At 39.9% G+C, this 22,669-nt stretch overlaps 1 protein-coding gene across 1 annotated transcript; it reads right to left on the bottom strand.

The window, feature by feature from the left end:
* Positions 1–3,760: 3,760 nt before the first annotated feature.
* LOC106822147 (olfactory receptor 5J3-like) lies at positions 3,761–4,720 on the bottom strand. The gene has a single exon (XM_014827189.3). The coding sequence runs from the start codon at positions 4,718–4,720 to the stop codon at positions 3,761–3,763; it is 960 nt and encodes a 319-aa protein (XP_014682675.3).
* Between the last annotated feature and the right edge of the window lie 17,949 nt (positions 4,721–22,669).

The following is a 22,669-nucleotide window of genomic DNA, read 5'->3' as shown; positions in this document are numbered from 1 at the left end:
AACTCTAACAGCTTTAATAAGGAAACACCCAATTTCAGTGGCTTAACAAATTAGAGTTTATTTCTTGTTCCCATGTTCCCAGTTAGAATGCAGCTTTTCTCTACCTTTTTAGGAAACCAGGCTCCTTCCATGTGGCTCTACTATGCCCTAGGACCACGGAGTACCCCCCTTCTACCCATCAGCACAGGAAATAGAGATTCAAGAGGTCCTAACACCCATCCACTTCTCAAAAGTCTATGCCTTGAAATGAAGTCTCTCTCCTGATCACATTCCTTTGGTAAGAATTAGACACATGGCCACATCCATATGTAAGGGGGCCTCAGAAATGTAGTCCTGCTTTGGGCTGCCACCTGTCAGCAACAACAGGACATAATGGAAGGGAAGTCACAAACATAGTGTTAACCAATGATACCAACCCTTTCTACCATCATTAAGACAATGTCAGGGGCAGGCCTGGTGGTGCAGCAGTTGAGTTCGCCCGTTCCACTTCTGTGGCCCGGAGTTCATGGGTTCAGATCCTGGGTGCAGACCGATGCACAGCTTGTCAAGCCATGTGTAGCCATGCTATGGTAGGCATCCCACAAGTAACGTAAAGAAAGATGGGCATGGATGTTAGCACAGGGCCAGTCTTCCTGAGCAGCAAAGAGGAGGATTGGCGGCAGATGTTAGTTCAGGACTAATCTTCCTCCAAAAATAAATAAAAATAAATAAAAATTTTAAAATTAAAAAAAAAAGATAAGGTTGGGGGCATTGCCATCCTATCATCCCATTCACACTTAGGCAACATGATGCCCCCCATTCATGCTGATTCTCCTTCCAATGCCCATTTTAATGTATGTCTCACACAATGATGAAAATGGATAAGGGAAGAGGATACATAGTTTTCTCACTTCTTGGCTTTTGCCATGCTTGTCCTTCTGCTAAGAAACATCTCCTAGACTAAACTGTGAGTACTGGGAGGAGAATAATTGCATACCACATTCACACTTGGATTTAGAGCTGGATTGAGGCATGTGGATCAACCCTTCTCAAACTTTAATGTATACACCAGTCACCTAGGATCTTGTTAAAATGCAGATTCTGAGTTAGTACATCTCGGTGGGGTCCCAGATTCTATATTTCTCAAAAGCTGTCATGTGATGACAATGCAACTAGTTGAAGGAAAAGAAGCATGTAGATGCCCATTCATTTATTTTTTGAACAGATATTTATCAAATGCCTACAATGTACCAGGCACTGTTCTAGACACCGAGGATACAATAGTGAATGAGACAAGATAATTATTCGCCACACTTCTGATTGAAAGTCTGTAAACATTTGTTCAATATTTATGTAGTTGAGGTGGATAGCAATTGATAGCTTATTAATTAAAATCATATAGTAGAGCCATGTCATATGCATGAGAGTTTAAACTTAGATAAGATCACTCTTAGTAAATACTACTATGCTGTGTATTTAGCTTTAGAATTCAGGGTATATATGACCTCTAACTTCAGGCAACCATTCACTAGCTTGTCTCAGAGTTAGTCTTACTCCTTGTAGTACCATCATGGAATTTAAGCATGTGATTCAAAAAATATTCAACAATGATAGCTCAACATGCACAAGGGATATTTTAAAATTTCCACACAAAGAAATGGTCTACTTCAATCATGTAGAAACATGAGCTAACCGGCACCTTATTTCTAATTTAGGCTAGTGATATTGTAGAATGCTTTACAGATGATGGTCTAATCAACTGGGCAATTCACCAGTGACAAAGACAAAGCTGTGCATTTACTAAATTTCATTTAGTTTTCCTCTCTCTGGATAAAAAAGAGTATTTACCAACTCCTTTGCAGTTATGTTGGAGCCATAAGACTGGTTTCAGTCTAACGGCGTGAAGGTTGAAGTGAAGTGAACCAACCTTAGGCCAGGTAGTTAAAAACACTCTACGTGACCTTCTTGATCATTTCCCCCACTATTAAAATCTTCGAGGGCATGGGATGAAATGGTAGCATTGGAAGATGAAAGGGGCCCAGATACTGATGGATGGATAAAAGTTACCCTGGTGAGTCATCTGATCCATCTCAAATTTAGCTGAGGTGGAAGCCTTTGTGGTGTTAACTTACTGACATTATGGGGTTTATTTTTTACTGTAGCATAAGCTGCCTGACCAGTACATGTTCTGGTTATTAATCCAGATAGGGCCTCCACCATGTGTTGCCACTAATTGCCTCATAAATACTTTTACAAGTGAGTGAATTAGGTTAACTTTTACCAAGTCTCTTCACCATAATATTCCAGTCTTGATCTCAATTGCAGGCATGGACTAAAAACTTAGATTGTCAGTTAAGGAAATGTGGAGTTTAGGAGGATTCAGTAAATATTTGCTTAATGAAAGAAGACAAAAGTGAGAAATTTTCACACTCAGCTTTCTGGAAAGGATTTTTAAAATTATTCCTTTTTAGAATGAAGTATCAAAATTAAACATGCTCATTAAAAAAGCTGTGGAAAATTTTTGAGAAAGCAAAACATTTTTCCCATTGAGCTATCACTCTGATACAACCATCACTTATATTTTTATGTGTTCTTCTCAGGATTTTTGCCATCACTTTTGTTATATTGTTGCAATCACATAAACATAATTTCTAGTAGTTGCATTATAATCCATCCAGGGGATAAACTATTTAATCCATTTCCTCCTTTGAATGTTTAGATTGTTCCTAATTTTTTGTTTTCAAAAATGAGGCTGTAATAAAACTGTTTATATAGTAAGATTTTCTATATTTAGACCAATTTACTTAAGATGATCTGAAAAAAGCCTTTTTAATGATCCAAAAATCTCAGAGTGAAGCTGACTCTTTTCATGTTAGGACTTTGCATTAGCTTAAGAGCATACCTTCCTATCCAGTGTGCAACCCTGAATTAGGTCGGGTTTAGCTTTTTCATTTGTGTGATTCTCTAAAACACATATACTCACCATATTACATGTATTTTTAAAGGTGGTCAGGCCAAATATAAATTTTTTGAATCAATCTCATTAAACACAATGTCTTGTATATTGTTGTAACTTCCCAAATACCACACACACACAAACACACCCCCACACACCTGTGAGATTTATGACACAAGCACATACCTATGGCTAGAAGAAACAAGCTGTATGAAGAAAGGTCTCTCTTGATCCTGAGGTTTTCTTTAATGAGACAGCTCAGCAAAATGCAGTAGCAATGAGGAATAAAGACACATTTATCCTGGTCATCTTTCCTTTTGGAACAGGAAGAAAGAACTGAGCCACTTGATGCATACCTCCACTTTACTAAATCAGTGTCAAAACAGGAATGATTGTGCTGTCCCTTCTCTGATATTTCTTGGAATTTATGATGAACTGCCAAGAAAAGACTTAACTTGTGGCTGTGGCGTAATTGAAATATCCCTGGGTTTGGTGTGGAAGTCCTGATGTTGAATATTCACTCTCTCATTAACTATATGAATTTAGATAATTAACTTATTTTTACTGAGTCAGGTACCCTTCGTTTGTAAAATTAAATCGTCATAACAATGGCTGCCTCACAATATAGTGACAAAAATTCAATACAGTAATGGATAAGAAGATGCTTTAAAAACTGCAATGCTCTGTACAAAGTATGATATTTACTCTTTCTTCCCTACTTCTACCACCTCCTTTGAAACCAGGACTGTTCTCAGTTAGCTCAATTCATAATGTGGTTTGGAAGATGCTATGCATTTCTCATCCTAACAAACAAGCTTGCAGGGCTCAGCAGGGAAAGATGTTGACCTGGAGCTTCCTCTGTAGGGCTTCCTTTACATTCTTGTTACGGAGACTATAGATGAAGGGGTTGAGCATGGGAATTATCGTGGTATAGAAGACAGAAACTACTTGGTCCTTGGTATCATAAGTGGGTCCATGAGGCTGGTCATAGGTGGAAACCACAGTACCATAGAAAATGGTAATGGCCAGGAAATGGGAGGCACATGTTGAGAGGGCCTTCTCCTTCCCAGCTGCTGAGCGCATCTTCCCAGTGGCCACCAAGACTAAGCTGTATGAAGTGAGGATGACTGCAGCAGGCAGAAGGGTAACTAGAGCAGAGAAGATATAGAGGACCATTCCTGCTGTGTCTTTGTTGCCAGAGGCCAGGCGGAGAAGGGGTGGGATGTCACAGAAGTAGTGTGTTACTTGGTTTGGCCCACAGAAAGGCAGGGTGAAGACATTCCCAGTCTGAATAGCGGAGTTAACTCCACCGAATGCATAGGAAGCAGCCACCAGCTGGAGACAGGTCCCTTTGGTCATGGAAGAACCATAATGGAGGGGTTGGCAGATAGCCATGAAGCGGTCATAGGCCATTGAGGCCAGCAGGAAGCTCTCAGCTGTTGCATGTGCCACAAAGAAGGTCATCTGGACCACACAGCCCCAAAAAGTAATGGACTTGTCTGAAGCCAGAAAGTTGACCAATAGTTTGGGTGTGATCACAGAAGAATAACAGATATCAAGAAAAGAGAGGACACTGAGGAAAAAATACATGGGGCTTTGGAGACAGGAGTCTGTGAAGATGAGAACTATCATTCCCAAGTTGCTCACCACTGTCACGGCATAGATGAGCAGGAAGACTCCAAAAAGAAGCTGCTGGAGTTCTGGATAATTGGAGAATCCCAGCAAGATGAACTGGGTAACTGGGGTGTGGTTGCTACTGGCAAGAGCTAGTTCTCCAGGTGTCATCTGCAGAGGAGACAATTGATAATCACTCAGACAATGTTACTTGAGCATGTCCCCCACCGTGTGAGGTACAGTGAGGAAGAATGCCAATCAAGTATAAGGTTTCTTCTACAAGAAGCTAACAGGAAGTATCATGCCGTAGTGGTAGGATGCAGGCTGTGAATCCAGGCAGATCCATGTCTTAATTCTGACTATGATACTAACCAGTTGTGTATCCTTGGGTAAGCTATACCTACGAGCCTTAGTTTTCTCATCTGTGAAATGGAGAAAATATGCCTACTTCTCAAGGTTGCTCACTGGCTTAAATAAAAAAAATGAATGTGAAATATCTCAATGTCTGGGACACTGTAAGTGATCAATACATATGAGGCCTCTTCCCCAATCTCTTGCCCCTGTACCTGTAACTATGTTAATGCCTCTATTTGGCAACTATTGCTTTCTGTCTTTTTTTAAATCAAGATTTAATTTACACACCATCAAATTCACCATTTTAAAGTGTACAATTCAGTGGTTGTTAGAATATTCACAAGATTGTGCAACCATCCCCACTATTTAATTGGATTACAATTTCATCACCCCAAAAAGAAAATCTTGCACTCATTAGTAGTCACTCTCTATTTTCTTCTTCTCCCAGCCCCTGGCAGCCATAATCTATTTTATGTCTCTATGGATATGCCTATTCTGGACAGTTCATATAAGTGGAGTCATACAATATATGGCGTTTTCTGTCTGGCTTCTTTCACTTAATGTTTTCAAGGTTCATCCACATTGTAGCATGTATCGGTGTTTATTCTGTCTTATATTTAAGCATCCCTTCCTATACAGCATAACCATGTCATCCTCTGAGAATATATTGAGTTTAACATCACCTGGGAGACCATCAGCTTGAAAACGGTGTTTGAGTGCTTGCTTGAATGTGCTCCAAGATCTTTATCCATAGACGAACTGGAAATGCCCAGAGTCCTTTCCTTCCTCTCCACACTTCTCTCTCTCTTCTACCCCTCATCTCCTTTATCTTTGAGGGTCTGGACTACATCCTGAAAATCAGTCCTAGGAAAACCTCACCGACCTCTTGTTCCATGTTAAACAGTTTATGTAGATGACAAGGAAGAAATGTGGTGTCACATTGTAAAAGAACACAGAACAGCCTCATTTTTTTCCCCATCAGTTGTAACAGGTACAGGGTATGGCAGAAAGAGCACTGGACTGATGGGATAGAGACTTGCTTTCTAGTTCTGACTCTGTTGCCTATTAGCTCTGTTACTTTGGGCAATTCTCCTCTCTCTGGGCTTCTGACTCCTCATTGTCAAAGTCAAGGTCTGGCTTGAAAGGTCTCTGAGGTCCTACTTGGTCCTGACAATCTGACAGTGACTAAGTGCATCTTCCCCAAACTTCCCGTCTGGGTATGGAACTTTGCGCTAGTGTAGCCCCAGGCAACATGAAAAGAATCCATGTGTATGTATCCAGAATAAAGGCATTTTTTACCTGATTGTAATAGACAGTTTTAGGAGGGTCTACCCAGTTCACAAGGATCTATTTAACTACTTTGGCCAGCCATAGCAGTGATCCCTGGCAAATATTTTGTGCATTAAGTAGGAAGTTCTGAGAAACCTTGTTAACACAGATGAATAGTTAGGCATATAAGCAGTTTTGTTATGGTAATGCCATTCAATTCGTTGACCTCCTTCTTAGTTAACGCCAAGAATCACATAGTGATGTATCATGAAAAATTATTTTTAACACTCAATCATCTGTCAATTTGAAAAGACTCTCCCTCCATTTTGTTGAAAGATTTCCATCTGACTTAAAAAGGATTTTATAGGAGGTGATTAAAGTCATTTACTTTTTCAACACCTACCTATTTATGAAATTAACTCTTTGTGTGGTATCTTGGAAGTTTTGTATGCTGGGAAAATGCCTTATGCTAAGATTCAGGATGAGTTAGAAGCATGCATTTCTTTTCAAAATGGGAGAAGGACAATTGTGAAGTGGGAGATGAGAAAGGAGAACAGTATTTCCGCAACAGATGCATTTTTAAGGATTTATTTTTATGAAAGAGGAGATATGGACATTGAGGTTCTAGAAATTGGGTTCCTTTAAATATGGTTTGCCTATGAATCTATAGAAAAGTCTTCACTTCACTCTCAGGAGTACACAACCTTAGTTTGAGGACAGTGGACTTAGAAGAACTAGTCAGCTCCATGATGCGGCCTCTGTCCTGCTGCCTCTCCTTCCTCTCAGACCTGTCTTGTGATTATGTTACTTTAGGAGAATTCACTGGAACACCTCACGCCCTTCACAGACCAACTTTCTGCTTGGAGTAAAGGTCAGATTATGCAATCCCAAACGTCGGGGGTCCTGGTGGTGTGGCAGAATCCTATTACATGATTCAGTCTTGAAGTTTAACTAGCCAGGTCAACTTCCTCCCTGACTCATTTCTCTACCCAGGTAGAATTCCTGGATCCTGCTCTCCAGTAAATGAGGTTTCTTGTCCTCCTCCCAACTCCCCCCTCTCACCAGCTTTCCGTGCTCTAGACTTCATTCTCTCCTAACCCTCTACTACTTCCATCCCAACTGCAGATGACTGTTTAATTCTTTCAGAGGCACATCTATCAATAATACTTGATTGTGGTGACCTTGACCTACTGCCTTACAGGTGTATTCTGAGGCTCTCGGTTTGTGAAGGACCTCCAGATTTCCTCCATAAATCCCACAAAGCCATCCCTCAGCTCTTATAGTCAGCCTTCATTACCCAAGTGAATTCTCTGTTTGTGTGCTGTTGTAATCTGGTTGATGAATTTTACTCTCACAGGTGTATTTGGAATTGTTTAACAGAGCTTTGTCGATGTTTCTAAGTTTTTCTTTCCCTCCATTGGATTGTTTTGTGTCCTTATAGCATTTTAACTTCTGAAAGCAGAACCTGTTCTCAGTTTTGTATCAACCGAACAGCAAACACTTGAACAACTACTGTTATCCAAAAATATTTGAATAATTACAGTTGTTAAAAAGGACTTACACAGTTAAGGTTGTTTAAAGTGTGTAAACAACTACTGTTGAAAATATTGTTAAGACATAGCTTTGGTCATTTAGGATCTGAAATTTTGTTGAGGGACAAACTTTCTCCCATGAAACCAGAGTGAAGTTAAGTGGTACCTGCTTGGTAGTACGAACCTATCAGGGTCATTTGGGAAGACTTCAGCAAGAGGAGGCACAGGCAGGGCCTTGAAGAATGTGGAAGGTAGGGCTAGGTGGAGGAGAGAGGGAAGTGCAACAGTTAATCTCCTTAGTAAACATTTACTAGGCGAAAGACACATTGGAAAGAGTCAGGAAACACGGTAGAGTTACTTAACCTCTTTGAACCTCAGTTTCATGAGGACTGAAAGACAATGTGTGTCAATGTATGTAGTACACTTCCGGAAACAAGGTAGGCACTTGATAAACATTCACTTCCATCCCACCACAAGTGAGATTATGTACACATAATGGATGGTGAGCTGGAAGAGATTACTTGGTACTCCTGAATGCAGTGGGATCTCAGGAAATGCTTAAAGTCTGACAGACTAGAGGATGGTGTGGGTCCAGATTTTGGGGGAGAGGAAGCTGAAGAGAACGGGTAAACTCAGATTTGTGAATCAGCTCTGGTAGAACTCAGTAGAATTTCCAATAGACAAATACCAACCTTAGCAGACGGTGCTCCCCAGCCTTGCACACCTCCACTCAAGATCCTCTCAGCCCAGCCGCTTGGGGTGATTCTGGGACTCACTTGCACTCCAGTCGGTATCTTTCAGGTTTCCCTCCCTAGAGCTGTTTTTGGGATAGCCACACATCCTGACTGGATGACAAGGCACACAGCTCAAGCAAACAGAATGTGATGCTCAGGACTGAAGCTGTGGGTGCATCACAGTCTCATCAGAGTTTATAAAGCTACCTCCATCTCCTCTTGATTGCAGGTGGCTTTGGAGGTTCAGAGGTCTGGGGAGGTCCTTGAAACCCACCCACCCCCCTAGCCTCTCCTGGGTTCCTGTTCAAGCCTCAGGGAAGAACAGATTATCCCCTGTAGATATGGCCACTTGCTTTGGGCTTGAGGTAGAGGGAGGTTAGGGTCTCCTTGAGGAATTGGCACTTATGGTTCCATTCTTGCCAGCAGAAAGACTCATCAGGAACAAGTTGAAACCTTCGTGTCTCTTCCTTGGATACTGAAGTCTGGATGAAGAAAAGTCATCTTGCCCCTCGGGAGCTTGCAGGTACCTGGGGGACAGTTTACCCAGCTATTCTGACTGAATGACCAAAGGGTCCATCTCTGCTGGACGTTGAGGGCCTGTCCTGGGCCCTAATACTGGTCAAACAAGTTGGTGACACCGAGTTCCAGAGAGTGTGGGTCTAGGGCTAGGTAGGGCTAAGGGTAAGTTTCTTTTCTTTTGGTTTCTGTGTCCCAGCAGCAGTAGAGCACCGAGGGGAGTTGAAGGCACATAGGGCAAGGGTTCTTGGGCCTGACCCTCTCTAGGAAGCTCTCCTGGCTTTGGCTGCCAGGGAATCACCTGCGGGGGCACTAGGGGCCTTGTTAACAGACTGTGTAGTTTATTTATATTAGCAATTCCAAAAAATTATATTTTTCAGAAATGAAGCTAGCTTCTAAGCACAGGAAATGCTGCTGGGCATAAGGAGGAGCCAACGGAATCGTTAACCAGGAGCAAAAATGCACACCGATCATCTTCTAATTGTGGTTCTTTCTCTCCTTTTCTTCTCTCTGACTGTGCTTTGAGGGCAGGCTGACAGAGATGGCTTCCTCCCTATCCATTTGTCAGCTAACAGTGCTCTCCTGAGACTGCTTCATGCTGGGCTCAGTTGAGTCTACTGGAGCAGGGGGTGGTTATGTTTCTGTGAATCACGGATTGTTTGAACTGAAGGGAATTACAGAGCCTCTAGCCCAGTGGGTTCTCAAGTGAGATGTGATAGTACAGCAGTGCTTCTGAGTCAGGACTGGATTACCCAGTGGGCGTACCTGGAGCATGCTCAGGCACTAGCAAATGTAGAGGGATCAACATTAAAAAAAAAAACACATTTGGACATTTAAAAACATACCAGGAAATGGTAGGAGATTGAGATTTGCTTTAGAATAATCTATGGGGGTGCAGAGGGAAAATTACAAAGGATATTTGGAGACAATTGACAGGATATGAACATGAACTGTGGACTAGATAATAGTACTCCATCACTGTAAAATGTCCAAGTTTTGATAACTGTACTGGCTATATAAGAGAATGACCTATTCTTAGGAACTACTCACTGAAATGTTTAGTGATAAATGGTTTGGAAAGGAACTCATATATATATATATATATGAATATTCTATGTATATATTTTATACAAAATATTAAAATGGGTCAAAATGAAAACAATTAGTGCTCTGGATAAAGGGAGTATAGGGTTCTATATTATTCTTGCAACCTTAAAAATTATATTAAGCTACATTATAAATATAAAATAAATTACATCAAAATAAAAAGATAAAAATTTAAAAAAATCAGGTGGGAGGAGTAGCAAGAGTAGAGGTGAAGCAAGAATGGCTGTAAGTTGGTAGTTGTTGAAGCTGGATGGTAGGGTCATGGGAGTTAATTTATCATACTGTCTGCTTTGTACACATTTGAACGTTTAACTTTTTAATAATTGTTTTATATTGAAATATATTTGACATATAATTTGCGTAAATTTAAAGTGTACAAGATGTTAATTTGATACATTTATATATTGTAATATCATTTCCATTGTAGCAATAATTAGCACCTCTATCATGTCACATAATTATCAGTTCTTTTTAGCGGTTTGAATAATTAAGATCTAGCCTCTTAGCAAGTTTGAATGTTATAATACAATATCATTGCCTATATTCACTATACTGTGCATTAGATCTCTAGCACTTATTTACTACTCGATGCAAGTTTGTAGCCTTAATCAACATCTCTCTTATCCCCTGACTCCCCAACCCATAGTAACTGCCATTTTACTCTCTGTTTTACAAGTTGGGTTTTTTTAGATTCCACATATAAGTGATCTCATAGAGTATTTGTCTTCCTCTGTCTGACTTATGTCACTTAGCATAATGTCCTCAGCGTCCACCTATGTTGTTGCAAATGGCAGGATGTCCTTCTTTCCATGGCTGAATAACATTGCATTGTATGTAGGTATATTACATCTTCTTTATCCATTCATCCACTGATGGGCACTTAGGTTGCTTCTATATCTTGGCTGTTGTGAATAATGCTGCAAAAACCTGTGAGTGCACATGAAGAATAATTTTTAAAAGCATTGAACCATTAAAGAAAAATAAAAACTTTTTTACAATTCCTTTCCCTTAAGTTACAGTTTAAAATTCATGAGTAGGGTGGAACACATCCTAATTTTTTAGCATTTATCTTACAGGAAACAAAAGTGATGTTCAAAGAAAAGAAGTTGCTTACCCAGGGTCATGCAGCTAATTAATTCTAGACTCAGAACTTAAACCTATTTCTCCTGGATCCCACTCTACAAATCTTTACAAAATGTCTTCATCTTTTTAAATAGTGTCTGGTTAATAATTTTGGATTGATGAGTGCATATAACTTTATAACTTGCCCTAAAAAGATACTTCAGTATTTTACTGCTATGCTTTTGGCTATATTTTCTTTTAAATTGAAAATACAGAGATTAATATAATAAACAATTATATTCCACCACTTGATTTAATAAATGTAAATATTTTTGCTATGTATGCTTCAGATCTTTTTTCAATCAGAAAATAACACTTTAAAAGTCTTTGAAGTCCCGATATAGTTTACTCCAGTCTCATGCCTCTCCCTCCCCAGAGACAACCATTATCATAAATTTAACTTGTATCATTTAGTCTATGAAAGCAACATTTAAAACAAAATAAAACTGTGATTCTCATACAAATATAAAAGAAACACATATCAAAGAGTTTATTCAAATTATCAATGAGGAAAACAGTAAGATGATAAAGCTGGTGCAAAGAACATTTGAGGGGATAGGTATTTATAGGCAATAGATTTAATGAAAGAAATTTAATTAACTTAATAAAAGAAAGTTGGAGGAAGAGTGCTGGGCTAAATACCCAAGTGGTTCTTGTGCCTTATGGCAATAAACTGTAAACTCTGGGCTATTTTTTCTGCAAGACAGACATTATTTTCGTTTCTACTGGACAAAAGTCTGTAAGCAGGGGCCAACCCTGTGGCCAAGTGTTTAAGTTAGCACACTCCACTTCACTGGCCTGGGATTTGCCAGTTCAGATCCTGGGCATCGACCTAGCACCGCTCATCAGGCCATGCTGAGGCAGCATCCCACATAGAAGAACTAGAAGGACCTACAATTATGATAGACAATGATGTACTGGGGAGCCTTTGGGAGGAAAAGAAAAAAAAGGAAGATTGATAACAAATGTTAGCTCAGGGCCAATCTTCCTCACCAAAAAAAGAGAAAAGTAATCTGTAAGTTAAGATATAACTTCACTAAGTCTGGAGCTTTTAACCAGTAGTAAACAATGAGTCAAATCAGGTGCATCTTCCTAAATAAATCCTTGGGTGGGCGTGTTCAAAAACAATGCCCCAATTCACATTCAAAGGACATACCACTCAACTTTTCCCACTATTTCCAAGTTTTGGATAATTTTTATTGGCAAGTCTATATTTCTATATTTTACTACATGTATGAATCCATGAGTAAGAATGGTAATTCCTATTTACTGAGCATTTATTCATGCCAAGCACTGTTTTAAGGTTTTCACATGTATTAAGTCCATTTAGTCCCTCAACACAAATATTAGGTACTATTATTATTCTCATTTTATGGATGAGCAAACTGAGACACAGAGTTAAGTAAATTACCTAAGGTTATAAACAAGAAAGTAACAGAACTATGATTTAATCCCAGGCTGTCTGATGTCATACTATACATGTTATTTCGCAATTTACTATTTTACCGTCAACATTGTATTTTAGAGAACTTTCTAGGATGATAATGTAGTTATAGTTCACACACTTTGACTACAATTTTACCTTATAGTGTTCCAAGGTGTTAGTATACAACAGTTAATTTACTTGTTTCTGCACTGGTGAACACATAAGTTGTTTGCAGACTTTCATTATTACAGTGTGCCATGAATATCCTTGGATATGTGTCCTTGTGCATGCACGTGATGGTCTCTCTAGGTTAATTACTTCAAAATGAAATTGCTGTCCTTTATTTTGGAAGGAGCAAATGGGTCATTAAGTAATATTTCCACAACCTCTTAAGACTCCAAGATGGGCACAGATGTAGCTTACAGAAGGAGGAGCCTTTCTCCTTTTTCAAAGAGAGAGAATGACAGAGATTACAGATGCAGAGCCAGAAGCAGGGATCTGTATTCTTAGTCTGAGTTAGGAGTAGCAACGTATTTAACACTTTAAAAGGAAAGGGACTCCTTCACACTTGTTAGGATGACTATTACAAACAGACCACAGAAAATAACTAGTGGTGATGAGGATGTGGAGAAATTGGAACTTTGGTGCATTGCTAGTGGGAACGTAAAATGATGCAGCAGCTGTGGAAAATAGTATGGTGGATCCTCAAAAAGTTAAACATAGAATTACTATATCATCTAACAGTTCCACGTCTAGGTACACACACAGATGAATTGAAAGAAGGATGCATTAGTCTGCTAGGGTTTCCATAACAAATTACCACAGACTGTGTGGCTTAAGCAACAGACATCTATATTCTCACAGTTCTGGAGGTTAGCAGTCCAAGATGAAGGTGTTGATGAAGTCAGTTTCTTCGGAGGTCTGTCTCTTTGGCTTGTAGATGGCCATCTTCTCCCTGTGTCTTCACATGGACTTTCCTCTGGATGTGTCTGTATCCTAATGTTTTCTTCTAAGAATAACAGTCATCCTGGATTAGAACTCACCCGTATGACCCCATTTTACCTCAATTAGCTCTTTAAAGACCCTATCTCTAAATACAGTAACATTCTGAGGTACTGGAGGTTAGATTTTCAACATATGAGTTTTGAGGGGAACACAATTCATCCCATAACACAGGGACTCAAACAGATACTTGTACACCAATCTTCCTAGCAGTCTTCTTCACAATAACCAAAAGATGGAAACAACCTGAATGTCCACCAACAGATAAATGGATAAACCAAATGTGATGTATACATAGAGTAGAATATTATTCACCTAGAAAAAGAAGGAAATTCTGGTACATGCTACAGCATGAATGAACCTTAAAAGTGTTACGCTAAGTAAAATAAGCCAGACACAAAAGGCAAATATTGTACCATTCCACCTATATGAGATAACTGTTATAGGTAAGTTTATACACATAGAAAGTAGCATAGAAGTTACCATGGGCTTGAGGAAGGGGAGAATGGCAGTTATTGTTTAAAAAATACAAAGTTTCTTCTTGGAATGATGAAGAAGTTCTAGAAATGGACAGTGGTGATGGGTGCACAGTAGTCTGAATGTACTTAATGCCACTGATTTGTACACTTAAAAATGGTTAAAATCATAAATTTTATGATGTGTATATTTTACCATAATAAAAACAAGGAAATGGAAGAGTAATAGTATCTGACTTCCAAGCTTGCGGTGAGAGTTAAATAACATATTATTTGTAAAATCACCTCCTGATGTGTAGAGCAGATGCTCAGTAAATTATAGCTGCTACTGTTTCTTCCTCTTCACCCTCATTTCCTTCATGATCTTCTCCTGACTTTTGTTAATTTCAGAGTTCAGGGTCCATATGGACTGAATTGTCTCCCCTCCCCCCAAATCATATGTTGAAGCTTTAACCCTCAATGTGACTGTATTTGGATCAGATCTTTAGAGAGATAATTAAGGTTAAAGTCAGTCATAAATGTGGATACCTAATCTGATAGGAATGGTATTCTTATAAGAAAAGGAAGAGCCAACAGTGATCTTTCTCTGTGTGTAGAGAGAGAGGAGGCCATGTGAGGACACAGCAAGAAAGTGGCTGTCTACAAGTCAGGAAGAGAGGCTTCGCCAGAAAACAGCCCTGCTGGCACCTGCGTTTTAGATATCTAGGCTTCAGAACTGTGAGAAAATAATTTCTATTGTTTAAGCCACTCAGTGTGTGGTACTTTGTTATGGCAGCCCTAGTAGACTAACACAGTGCCTGAGGGTATGGTTGTGTGACCAATTTTCCACTAGTCACATAGACACTACTTTTCAACCTACAATCACTTCCAATCCTACTAGGTGGTTGGCTTTCTCAGCTTGAGGTTTTTCACCCTGCCATCACTGGGTGAGTATTTAGAAAGCTCAAAGTTGTCTTAGTGTTAGCCTTAAGAAAACATGATTAGAAGGAAAATCTGCTATAAAAACAAATCACCTTGTGGGTTTCTGAGACAAATATGAGTTATGTTTGGAGTGTCTGTGCAACTGCTCTCTCCCCATGGACACTGATAACAAAGCACTGACTGTAAATGATACAAGTACAGATATAGAAATGGAGGTATATACATGAATTGTGTAGATTGTACAAATAGCACAAGCCTAAAGGAACTAATTTATGTGGAAGTGAGAGTAGGTGGAAGAGAATAAAGTAGAAAGAGCATGGCTCTTGCGATTAAACAGGTTAAGACAATCTGGTTTCATCACTTTTACAAATTGTATGATCTTAATTAAATTGTTTAACCTGAGGTTTTCCCTTTGCAAACTGGGGAAAGTACTTAGTTCAAAGTATGATTGTAAAGATTCACATGAGACAATGTTTGCAAAGTATGGATAAACTCTAATTGCAGATGTTTTCTTTCAGTCCCACAGAATGTAAAATAGAGGAGAGACCAATATTTCCCAATGAGTAATGATATCAGAAAGAGTAAGGACCTGTGAGGGGATGGCAAATTTAGTAGAAGGTAAGAAGAGAACAGGCTTAGTTCTCAGTAGGAGCTTAAAAACAAAATCTATGGAATTAAATTGAATTATTAGATGTATATATTGCATTTTCCCAGCAACAAGTAACAGAAAACTCAACCAAGGTGCCTTAAGTGATAAGGACATTTATTCTTTATATAACAATAAATTTGGTGGTAGACTTATTGTAATCAGTGAAAAAATATCTTGCCCGGAAGCTAGGTACCTAATTTCTCCTGGAAGCTCATTGGCCAGAAGTAGATCACATGATCACCTCTAACCACAAATGTGACTTGGAAAGAGCATATCTGGCTTATTAAGTCTCTAGAGTTTGAGGCAGGCAAGGGAGCAGGAGTAGTAATGGTTGTTGGGTCTGCAAGACTGAGCTTAGATTAGTAGAGGAGACAGGAATGACTACTTAATCCACTTATATTAGTGGAAGTTCAAAAAATATGACCTGTATAGATTTGGTGTTTGTATTTAAACTGCTTTCTCTATGAAGAAAAGATGGAAATTTTCTCTTATCCCACCTTGAATATCTTCTCTCTTCATTACATAGTCAAATCTTACTTTCATATAAATACTTACTGTTCACTCATTCATGCATGTGTGTAGGTATTCATCTGTTTATTAATTCACTTAATAATATCAATTGAATACTTACCATGTTCAAAGAATCATGCATAGTTCCTCTGTCTTAGATATCTAAAGGAAGCAGCTACCTGGTAGGAGCTGAATACAGACAACTCTAAGAACTCACCAAATTAGCATGTGTAGTTTCATAATCCTGAAGATTCGTCAGAGGTAAAACTTGCAATCTTGCTGAGATATGATTTCAAACCACCTGCTCTGTCCTGCTGGTGTTTGCAGTGAGTCACTTTCCTAGTAAGCAAATTTAGCTAAGCTCCCAGTATTTGCATCTCAGTGTGCCTTTGTTGAATATCATTTTATAGGGAAATTGAATGTTACAGTGAAATTCCATGATTTGGGATTGGAAAAATTTTCAGAAATGTCACTCAATAACATAAAAAGTCTAACTCATGTTTTCTAAAAGTCAGTCATAATTTTTGCAAAATTTAGATACTACCTGTAATATTTACTTAATATTTAAAAAGCTTTTAAAAATGAACTAAATCTAACCCTACCTTAAGAAAAAATATTCCTAAATCCATGGATTTAATGTTAAACAGTTGTAATTTTAATGCATATTAAAAGAAACATATAACTACTAAATTAAACTTGTTAACTTTTGTTTCCCTAAAATTCTGTTGTCCACACTAACATTTACCAATTTGCCAGTCCTCAGAGAGCTGCTTAATGGAAGGTGTCAGAAATCCATTAAGCAGCTCTCTGAGGATTGGCAAATGGCTGTGATTGGTAAGTGGTGACTGGAATGAAGAAGAAAAAGGTGAATCTAAGGTAGACTTGGAACAGGATATCGCATACAGATCTGAGTGACCAATAGGAGGAGCAAGCCTGGAGGAAATGCTGTCCAGACACAAAGGTGCTGAAACGACGCTGTGCCGCAGGCAGCAAGTTGTAAGTAATTTTGTCTGAACACGTCTCTGCTTCCTAAGGATCATATCTCAGGCACACCTCCTCTTCTCCACCTTTCTCACAGTCTGTCACCTGAACCTTTCACCTACATCCACCTTTCTCATTCAAACCTCCACATGCCACTCCATGTTCTCTTCCAGCTATCTGATTGCTGACCTTCCTGTAAATAATGCTCACTACTGCCAGCACTTGCTTCATTCCTAGGATGGTGCTGAGTATGGGAAGTAGCTGAAATGAGCATTTAAGGGTTGATGATTACAAAACACTTTCTCTCTCAGTCATAAATAGTCCCCAGTGTTAATGTGGCTGGATTATAGCCTCAAGAATTGAAGATACTGGGGATGACAGTTTTCAGAAACATGGTTATAGCTGCCTCTTATTCTGTGCTAAACTGTTCATCTTTATCTCCCATGTCTCTCAGCATGGACTGCCCCAGTGGCCCATCCAGTCTGACCTTTGCATGTAATGTCCTGCTCTAATTTCCATCTTCTTGTTGTTCTTCAAGCTTAAGATGTCTTTCTTTCTTCCCCAATCAAGATTTATCTTTCCCATACTTAAATGTCCAATTTAAACTTACCCTCTGCCAGACAACCCTAACTGAAAGTAATATTCTTTTCTTCTGAAATCCTACAGCATTTTCACCTTGGACATGCCACTTAGTCATTGGCTGTAAACTACCTTAAGTTCATTTTACCAATTACTAAACTTCTGGCAGTTTTGCCTCTAGAGCCAAACTATCGGCACTTTGGAGGGCAGGGACCAAAGTGTGTCATGTTCTGTATTCCATACAGCTCCATACAGGATACACAGTGGTACTCAATAAATATTTATTGTTTGAATAATAGAAGGAAATGACATTGAGGAAAAAGAAAGGAACAGAAAAGTCAACTGAAAATTGATCAATACCATCTCAGGAAGGGCACAGGACCAGAGAATCTCATAGGTTGTTGCTTTCCCCTCTGATTAGGCCAAAAAGGATGATTGGGGATTGGACGTGGGAGGAATTGAGGCAGAGCGGGCTACAATAGGATTTGCAAATGCAGACTCAGGTGTGTCTAAGCCTAAAATTTGAGGGTTTCAGGGAATTCAATTCAACCTAATCTGGTTAAATTGTCATAGAAATGTAGAATCACAGATTTGGAAGAGACATCAGGGGTCACTTCAAATGACATTGGCTGATTCTTGATTCATGTTTTCAACATCTTATCCAAGTGGGCTCCAAACCTCTGCTCAGACCCCTCTAGGACTGGGAACTTTATTTGATGGAATAGAATTCAATTCAGCTCAGCTCAACAGTTAAAATATCTGAGAACCTAACATATACCTAGCATTGTGGTATGTGCTCCTGTAAGGAAGGAACAGATGACCTATAGCTCTGCATTTCTGTGGATCCTACGGAGTTGTGGGGAGTTTTCTACAATCTTTTGCCAGGTTCATCACTATTTTTTTGCCTTTTCCTATCCTTCCCTCTATGGTTAATTCTTTCCCACAATTTCCTTTTCCTATACTCTCCTTTTTCTCCCAAGTATTCACCAGGATTTAGGCTTTCTAAGAGCATTCAAATCCTGGGGCAGATTCCTTGGAAATACTGATGGCAAAGGAAAGTATTACTCTCTGTGCTAAGAATATAAGTAGAAGATAGAAGAATCCTTAAAGATTATTTATCCAGCTAAGGGCCAGAGTGGAAAAATGTTTCACCCCTGATCACGTGATCAAACAGATAGTGAGGATGGGTGAAATTAGCAGTCAATAATTTCACATAGTAGATGCCAGGAGAATATTTCCAGTGAATGAAACTCAAGTATATAAAATTAAAGGACTGTAAAAATTTGAGCTGAGATGAATGTCACATTTACATATAATTTTCATACACCCACATCAACCCCCTGCAATCTCTTCTCAGTTATTTCTCAAGTGAGAATGTATCATTGCTTCCCTTGTTTGTCATTTTTAGTTTTTCATTTCTCTATTCCTTTTCACCCACTCACAGTCTTTGGTCGACATCCTCTGCAGCATGCAAGGGGAAAAAGTATTCACAAAACATTAAAATTAAGCTTCAGACAACTGTATTTATCTGATCATCTGGTCTCTTCTAGAACAGCCGCTTCTCAAAGTCAGGGGTGCTTGGCCAGGGGCTTCTGGCCATTCAGTTCCCAGAAAACGGGGATGCTCAGTAAGTAAGGCCCAGGTTGGAGAGGCTGATGGTTACAGGCAGAACCAGCCAGAGATAGTTTGGATATGTAGTCTGACAATGATTTTAATACCAGACTGTATGTTCCTTGAGGGTAATGACTTATTCATCGCACCATCTCTAGCACTTAGTACAGCATGGGATACTTAGTAGACCATACATATTTGTTGATGCATGAATGTATGAAGTTAGATGAACAGTTTTATACCCTTATATAAGGGTATAAAAGACAAATATCAGTTAGTTATCCACTGAATGTATCACCTCTAGAGAAAATAATAACATTTCATGCTTTTGAAATGTCACAGCCGTTCTCTTATTTGATCTCTATAGTTGGTTTCTGAAGTAATCTGCTACGAAAGTGCCTTGTAAAGTCCTAAGAGCTATATCAGCATAATGTGTTGTTATTTCTGACATAATTAATTGGTTAGTCAACTTTGTGGACAAATATTTTCAGCCCTAGACGGGGTTCTGGGGAGGCAGAACGACAAAATTTATCCTCAAGAACTTACTAGAGAAGAATGACACATAAATAGACTCTTAATAAAGACATTTGAATGCAGAACCAAGGAATCCAATTTGAGTTAGCTTAAACAGAAGAGGGGAATTTACCATCTGATTACAGAGGGATCTCATCGACCTGGTGACGGTTTTGAAACATCTCCACAAATTCTCTGATAACCCTCCTTTCAAAAGGCGGTGCTTAATTCCCTCCCCTGGAACATAGGCTGGACCTAGTGACTCCCCTCTAACAAATGGAATGTGGAAGAAGTGATGATGTGTCACTTCTGAGACTTGGCCATTGCATTAGTTTTCTAGAGCTGCTGTAACAAAGTACCACAAACTGGGTTACTTAAACAACAGACATCTATTGTCTCATAGTTCTGGAGACTAGATGTGTGAGATTAAGATGTCAGAAGGGTTGTTTTTTCTGAGGCATGGGCCTCCCATGCCTCTTGATTAACTTCTGGTGGTTTGCTGGAAATCTTTAGGTGTTCACTCTGATCTCTGCCTTCATTGTTGCACAGCATTTTCCCTGTATACATGTCTGTCTTTGTGTCCAAAGTTCCCCTTTTAATAAGGACGTCAGTTTCATTGGATTAAGGCCTACCCTAATGACTTCATTTAGCTTGATTATCTCTGTAAAGACTTTATCTCCAAATAAGGTCACATTCTGAGGGACTAAGTGTCGGTGTCGCAATCCAATGTACACATCAGGATAGATGCAGAGAGGGCTGATGGCCACTCTGAGTTTATTATAACCAGCGTTTCAATATATACATAGCTTACAGCTGTTGAACATATACAGGTGTTCTGGATGAAGTAATTAGCGAATGCCAAGAATTCTTAGTGATTTCTCAAGGAGCCCTCCCTTGGCCTCTGTTTTGATATTATCATGTTATTGCTGTGCTCTTATATTTTATCTTGGAGCATGCAAGCCCTCCTAGGCAACAGCCCCTCCTGCTCCCGATATCGTGTCTCCATCTGTGTCCCCGGACGACCGATGCCTGTCTTAGGTTGCCTCCCCCTGGAGGTCTTACCTGTCATTGGCTAACCGGCCTTCTCACCTCTGGGTCACAGTTTGTTGGCAAGCTTTTCCAGTGATTATTAACCCTTCCTGCATCAGGGGCAGCTACACCAAGGGTTAGGAGTTCAACATACGAACTTTTAGAAGGACGCAATTCAACCCATAGCAATCAGAAAAGACCTGTGTCTTCCTCCCTGCTCACTCTCTTGGATTATTGACTCTGTGGGAATCCACCTGCTGTGTGGGTTCCCTATGCAAAGTCCACTCAGCAGGGAACTGAGGCCTCCTGAGAACAAGCCCAAGAATGAGCCACATTGAAAACAGCTCTTGTAGAACCCAGTCAAACCTTGAGATGACTGCAGCTCTCATTGACATTTTTGCCCCCCAAGCTTTATTGAAGTATAATTGACAACTAAAAATTGATAAGTTTAAGTTGTACAACTTGATGATTTGATATACACTGTCAAATAATCACCACAACCAAGCTAATTAACAAAATCATCACCACACATAGTTACCGTATATATATGGTATATGTATATATATATATTCCTGGCTCTTCCTTCCCTCTCTAAGTTCTGGGGAACTTGATTAATTTTCCATGATCTTTACATACTCTTTCTCACCCACTTCCCTCAAAGAAGCAGCAGTAAATGTGATTAGGGCCTGGGGGGTCATCTTTAGGAATTACTAGGAAGAGATAGGTGAAGGAGAGGAGATTAGGAATGTTGAGATCCCACTCTATGTTTTGCATGAAGCAGGGATGTAGAGCCAGCAAGCCCTCCAAGTCCTGTGGATTTGGAATCGCATAGATTCCTCTCTACCCCCAGGGGACATTTGGCAGTGTCTGGAGACATCTTTAGTTGTCTCAACTCAGAAAGAGGTAGATGCTACTGGCATTTTAGGTAGAGGTCGGGGATGCTGTTAAACATTCTATAATAAACAGGACAGTCCCATTCCTCCCCACAACAAAGAATTACCCAGCCCCAAATGTTAACAGTGTGAAGGTTGAGAGACCCTGACCTGAGCTTAGGAAGGGCCTTGGACACAGGTCAGGAGTGAGCCTGTGGCCTCTGACACAGCAGAGGCGTCTGCTCCACCCTCTCCCATTCCCTGGCTCTTTCCTGATCATCAGTGACTCATGGCCCTTCCCCTGCAGTCCTGAGCCTGCCTGAACTCATCCTGGTGGAGACAGAAGGAGCTCTCCTTTCCAGGTGTGACTTACAGGCCCCATGTCCCAGGTGGAGACCACTGCCTGCTGGAGATAAGCCCTCTAGGAGAGAGGTCTAGAGAGAGGATTGGTCCAGAGGGGTCATGCTAGTTGCCCACTCTCTTCCCCTTGCCTTATCCATTTTTTTCTCCTGTTTCCATTCCCTCTGCAGCTGCCCTAGAGCTCCAGAAGCTCCTTGTCAAACCTGACTCTACCAGAATTGTTTGGGAGGGGTCAGCCCATGAAGAGGAAGCTGGCAGAAGCTGATAGGGTTTATCAGAGAAAATAAAACTGTGAGCTTGCCTCTGAATTTCTTGCAGGAACCCAGGTCTCCAGGGTCTTCAGCTGGGGAGCAGAGCTGTTGGGATTTGGACAGGTCTATTTTGTAACTTTCCAATCAGATTTCATTGAGCCCTGATTCCAAACCCCCAGGTCTGTTAGGCACACTCCCCACCCTTAGGGAGTTCACGGTCTAGCTGGGAACACAAAGCCTGCACACAAAATTATTATAAACAGCCTTAAAGAGGACTTGTGGTAGCAGAGTCTTTAAAGGAGCAGA

This window comes from Equus asinus, chromosome 17 (assembly GCF_041296235.1).
Source record: "Equus asinus isolate D_3611 breed Donkey chromosome 17, EquAss-T2T_v2, whole genome shotgun sequence".
Taxonomy (NCBI): Eukaryota; Metazoa; Chordata; class Mammalia; order Perissodactyla; family Equidae; genus Equus; species Equus asinus.
The sequence above is the reverse complement of the archived record's forward strand: the minus strand, read 5'-3'. Positions and strand labels throughout refer to the sequence as shown.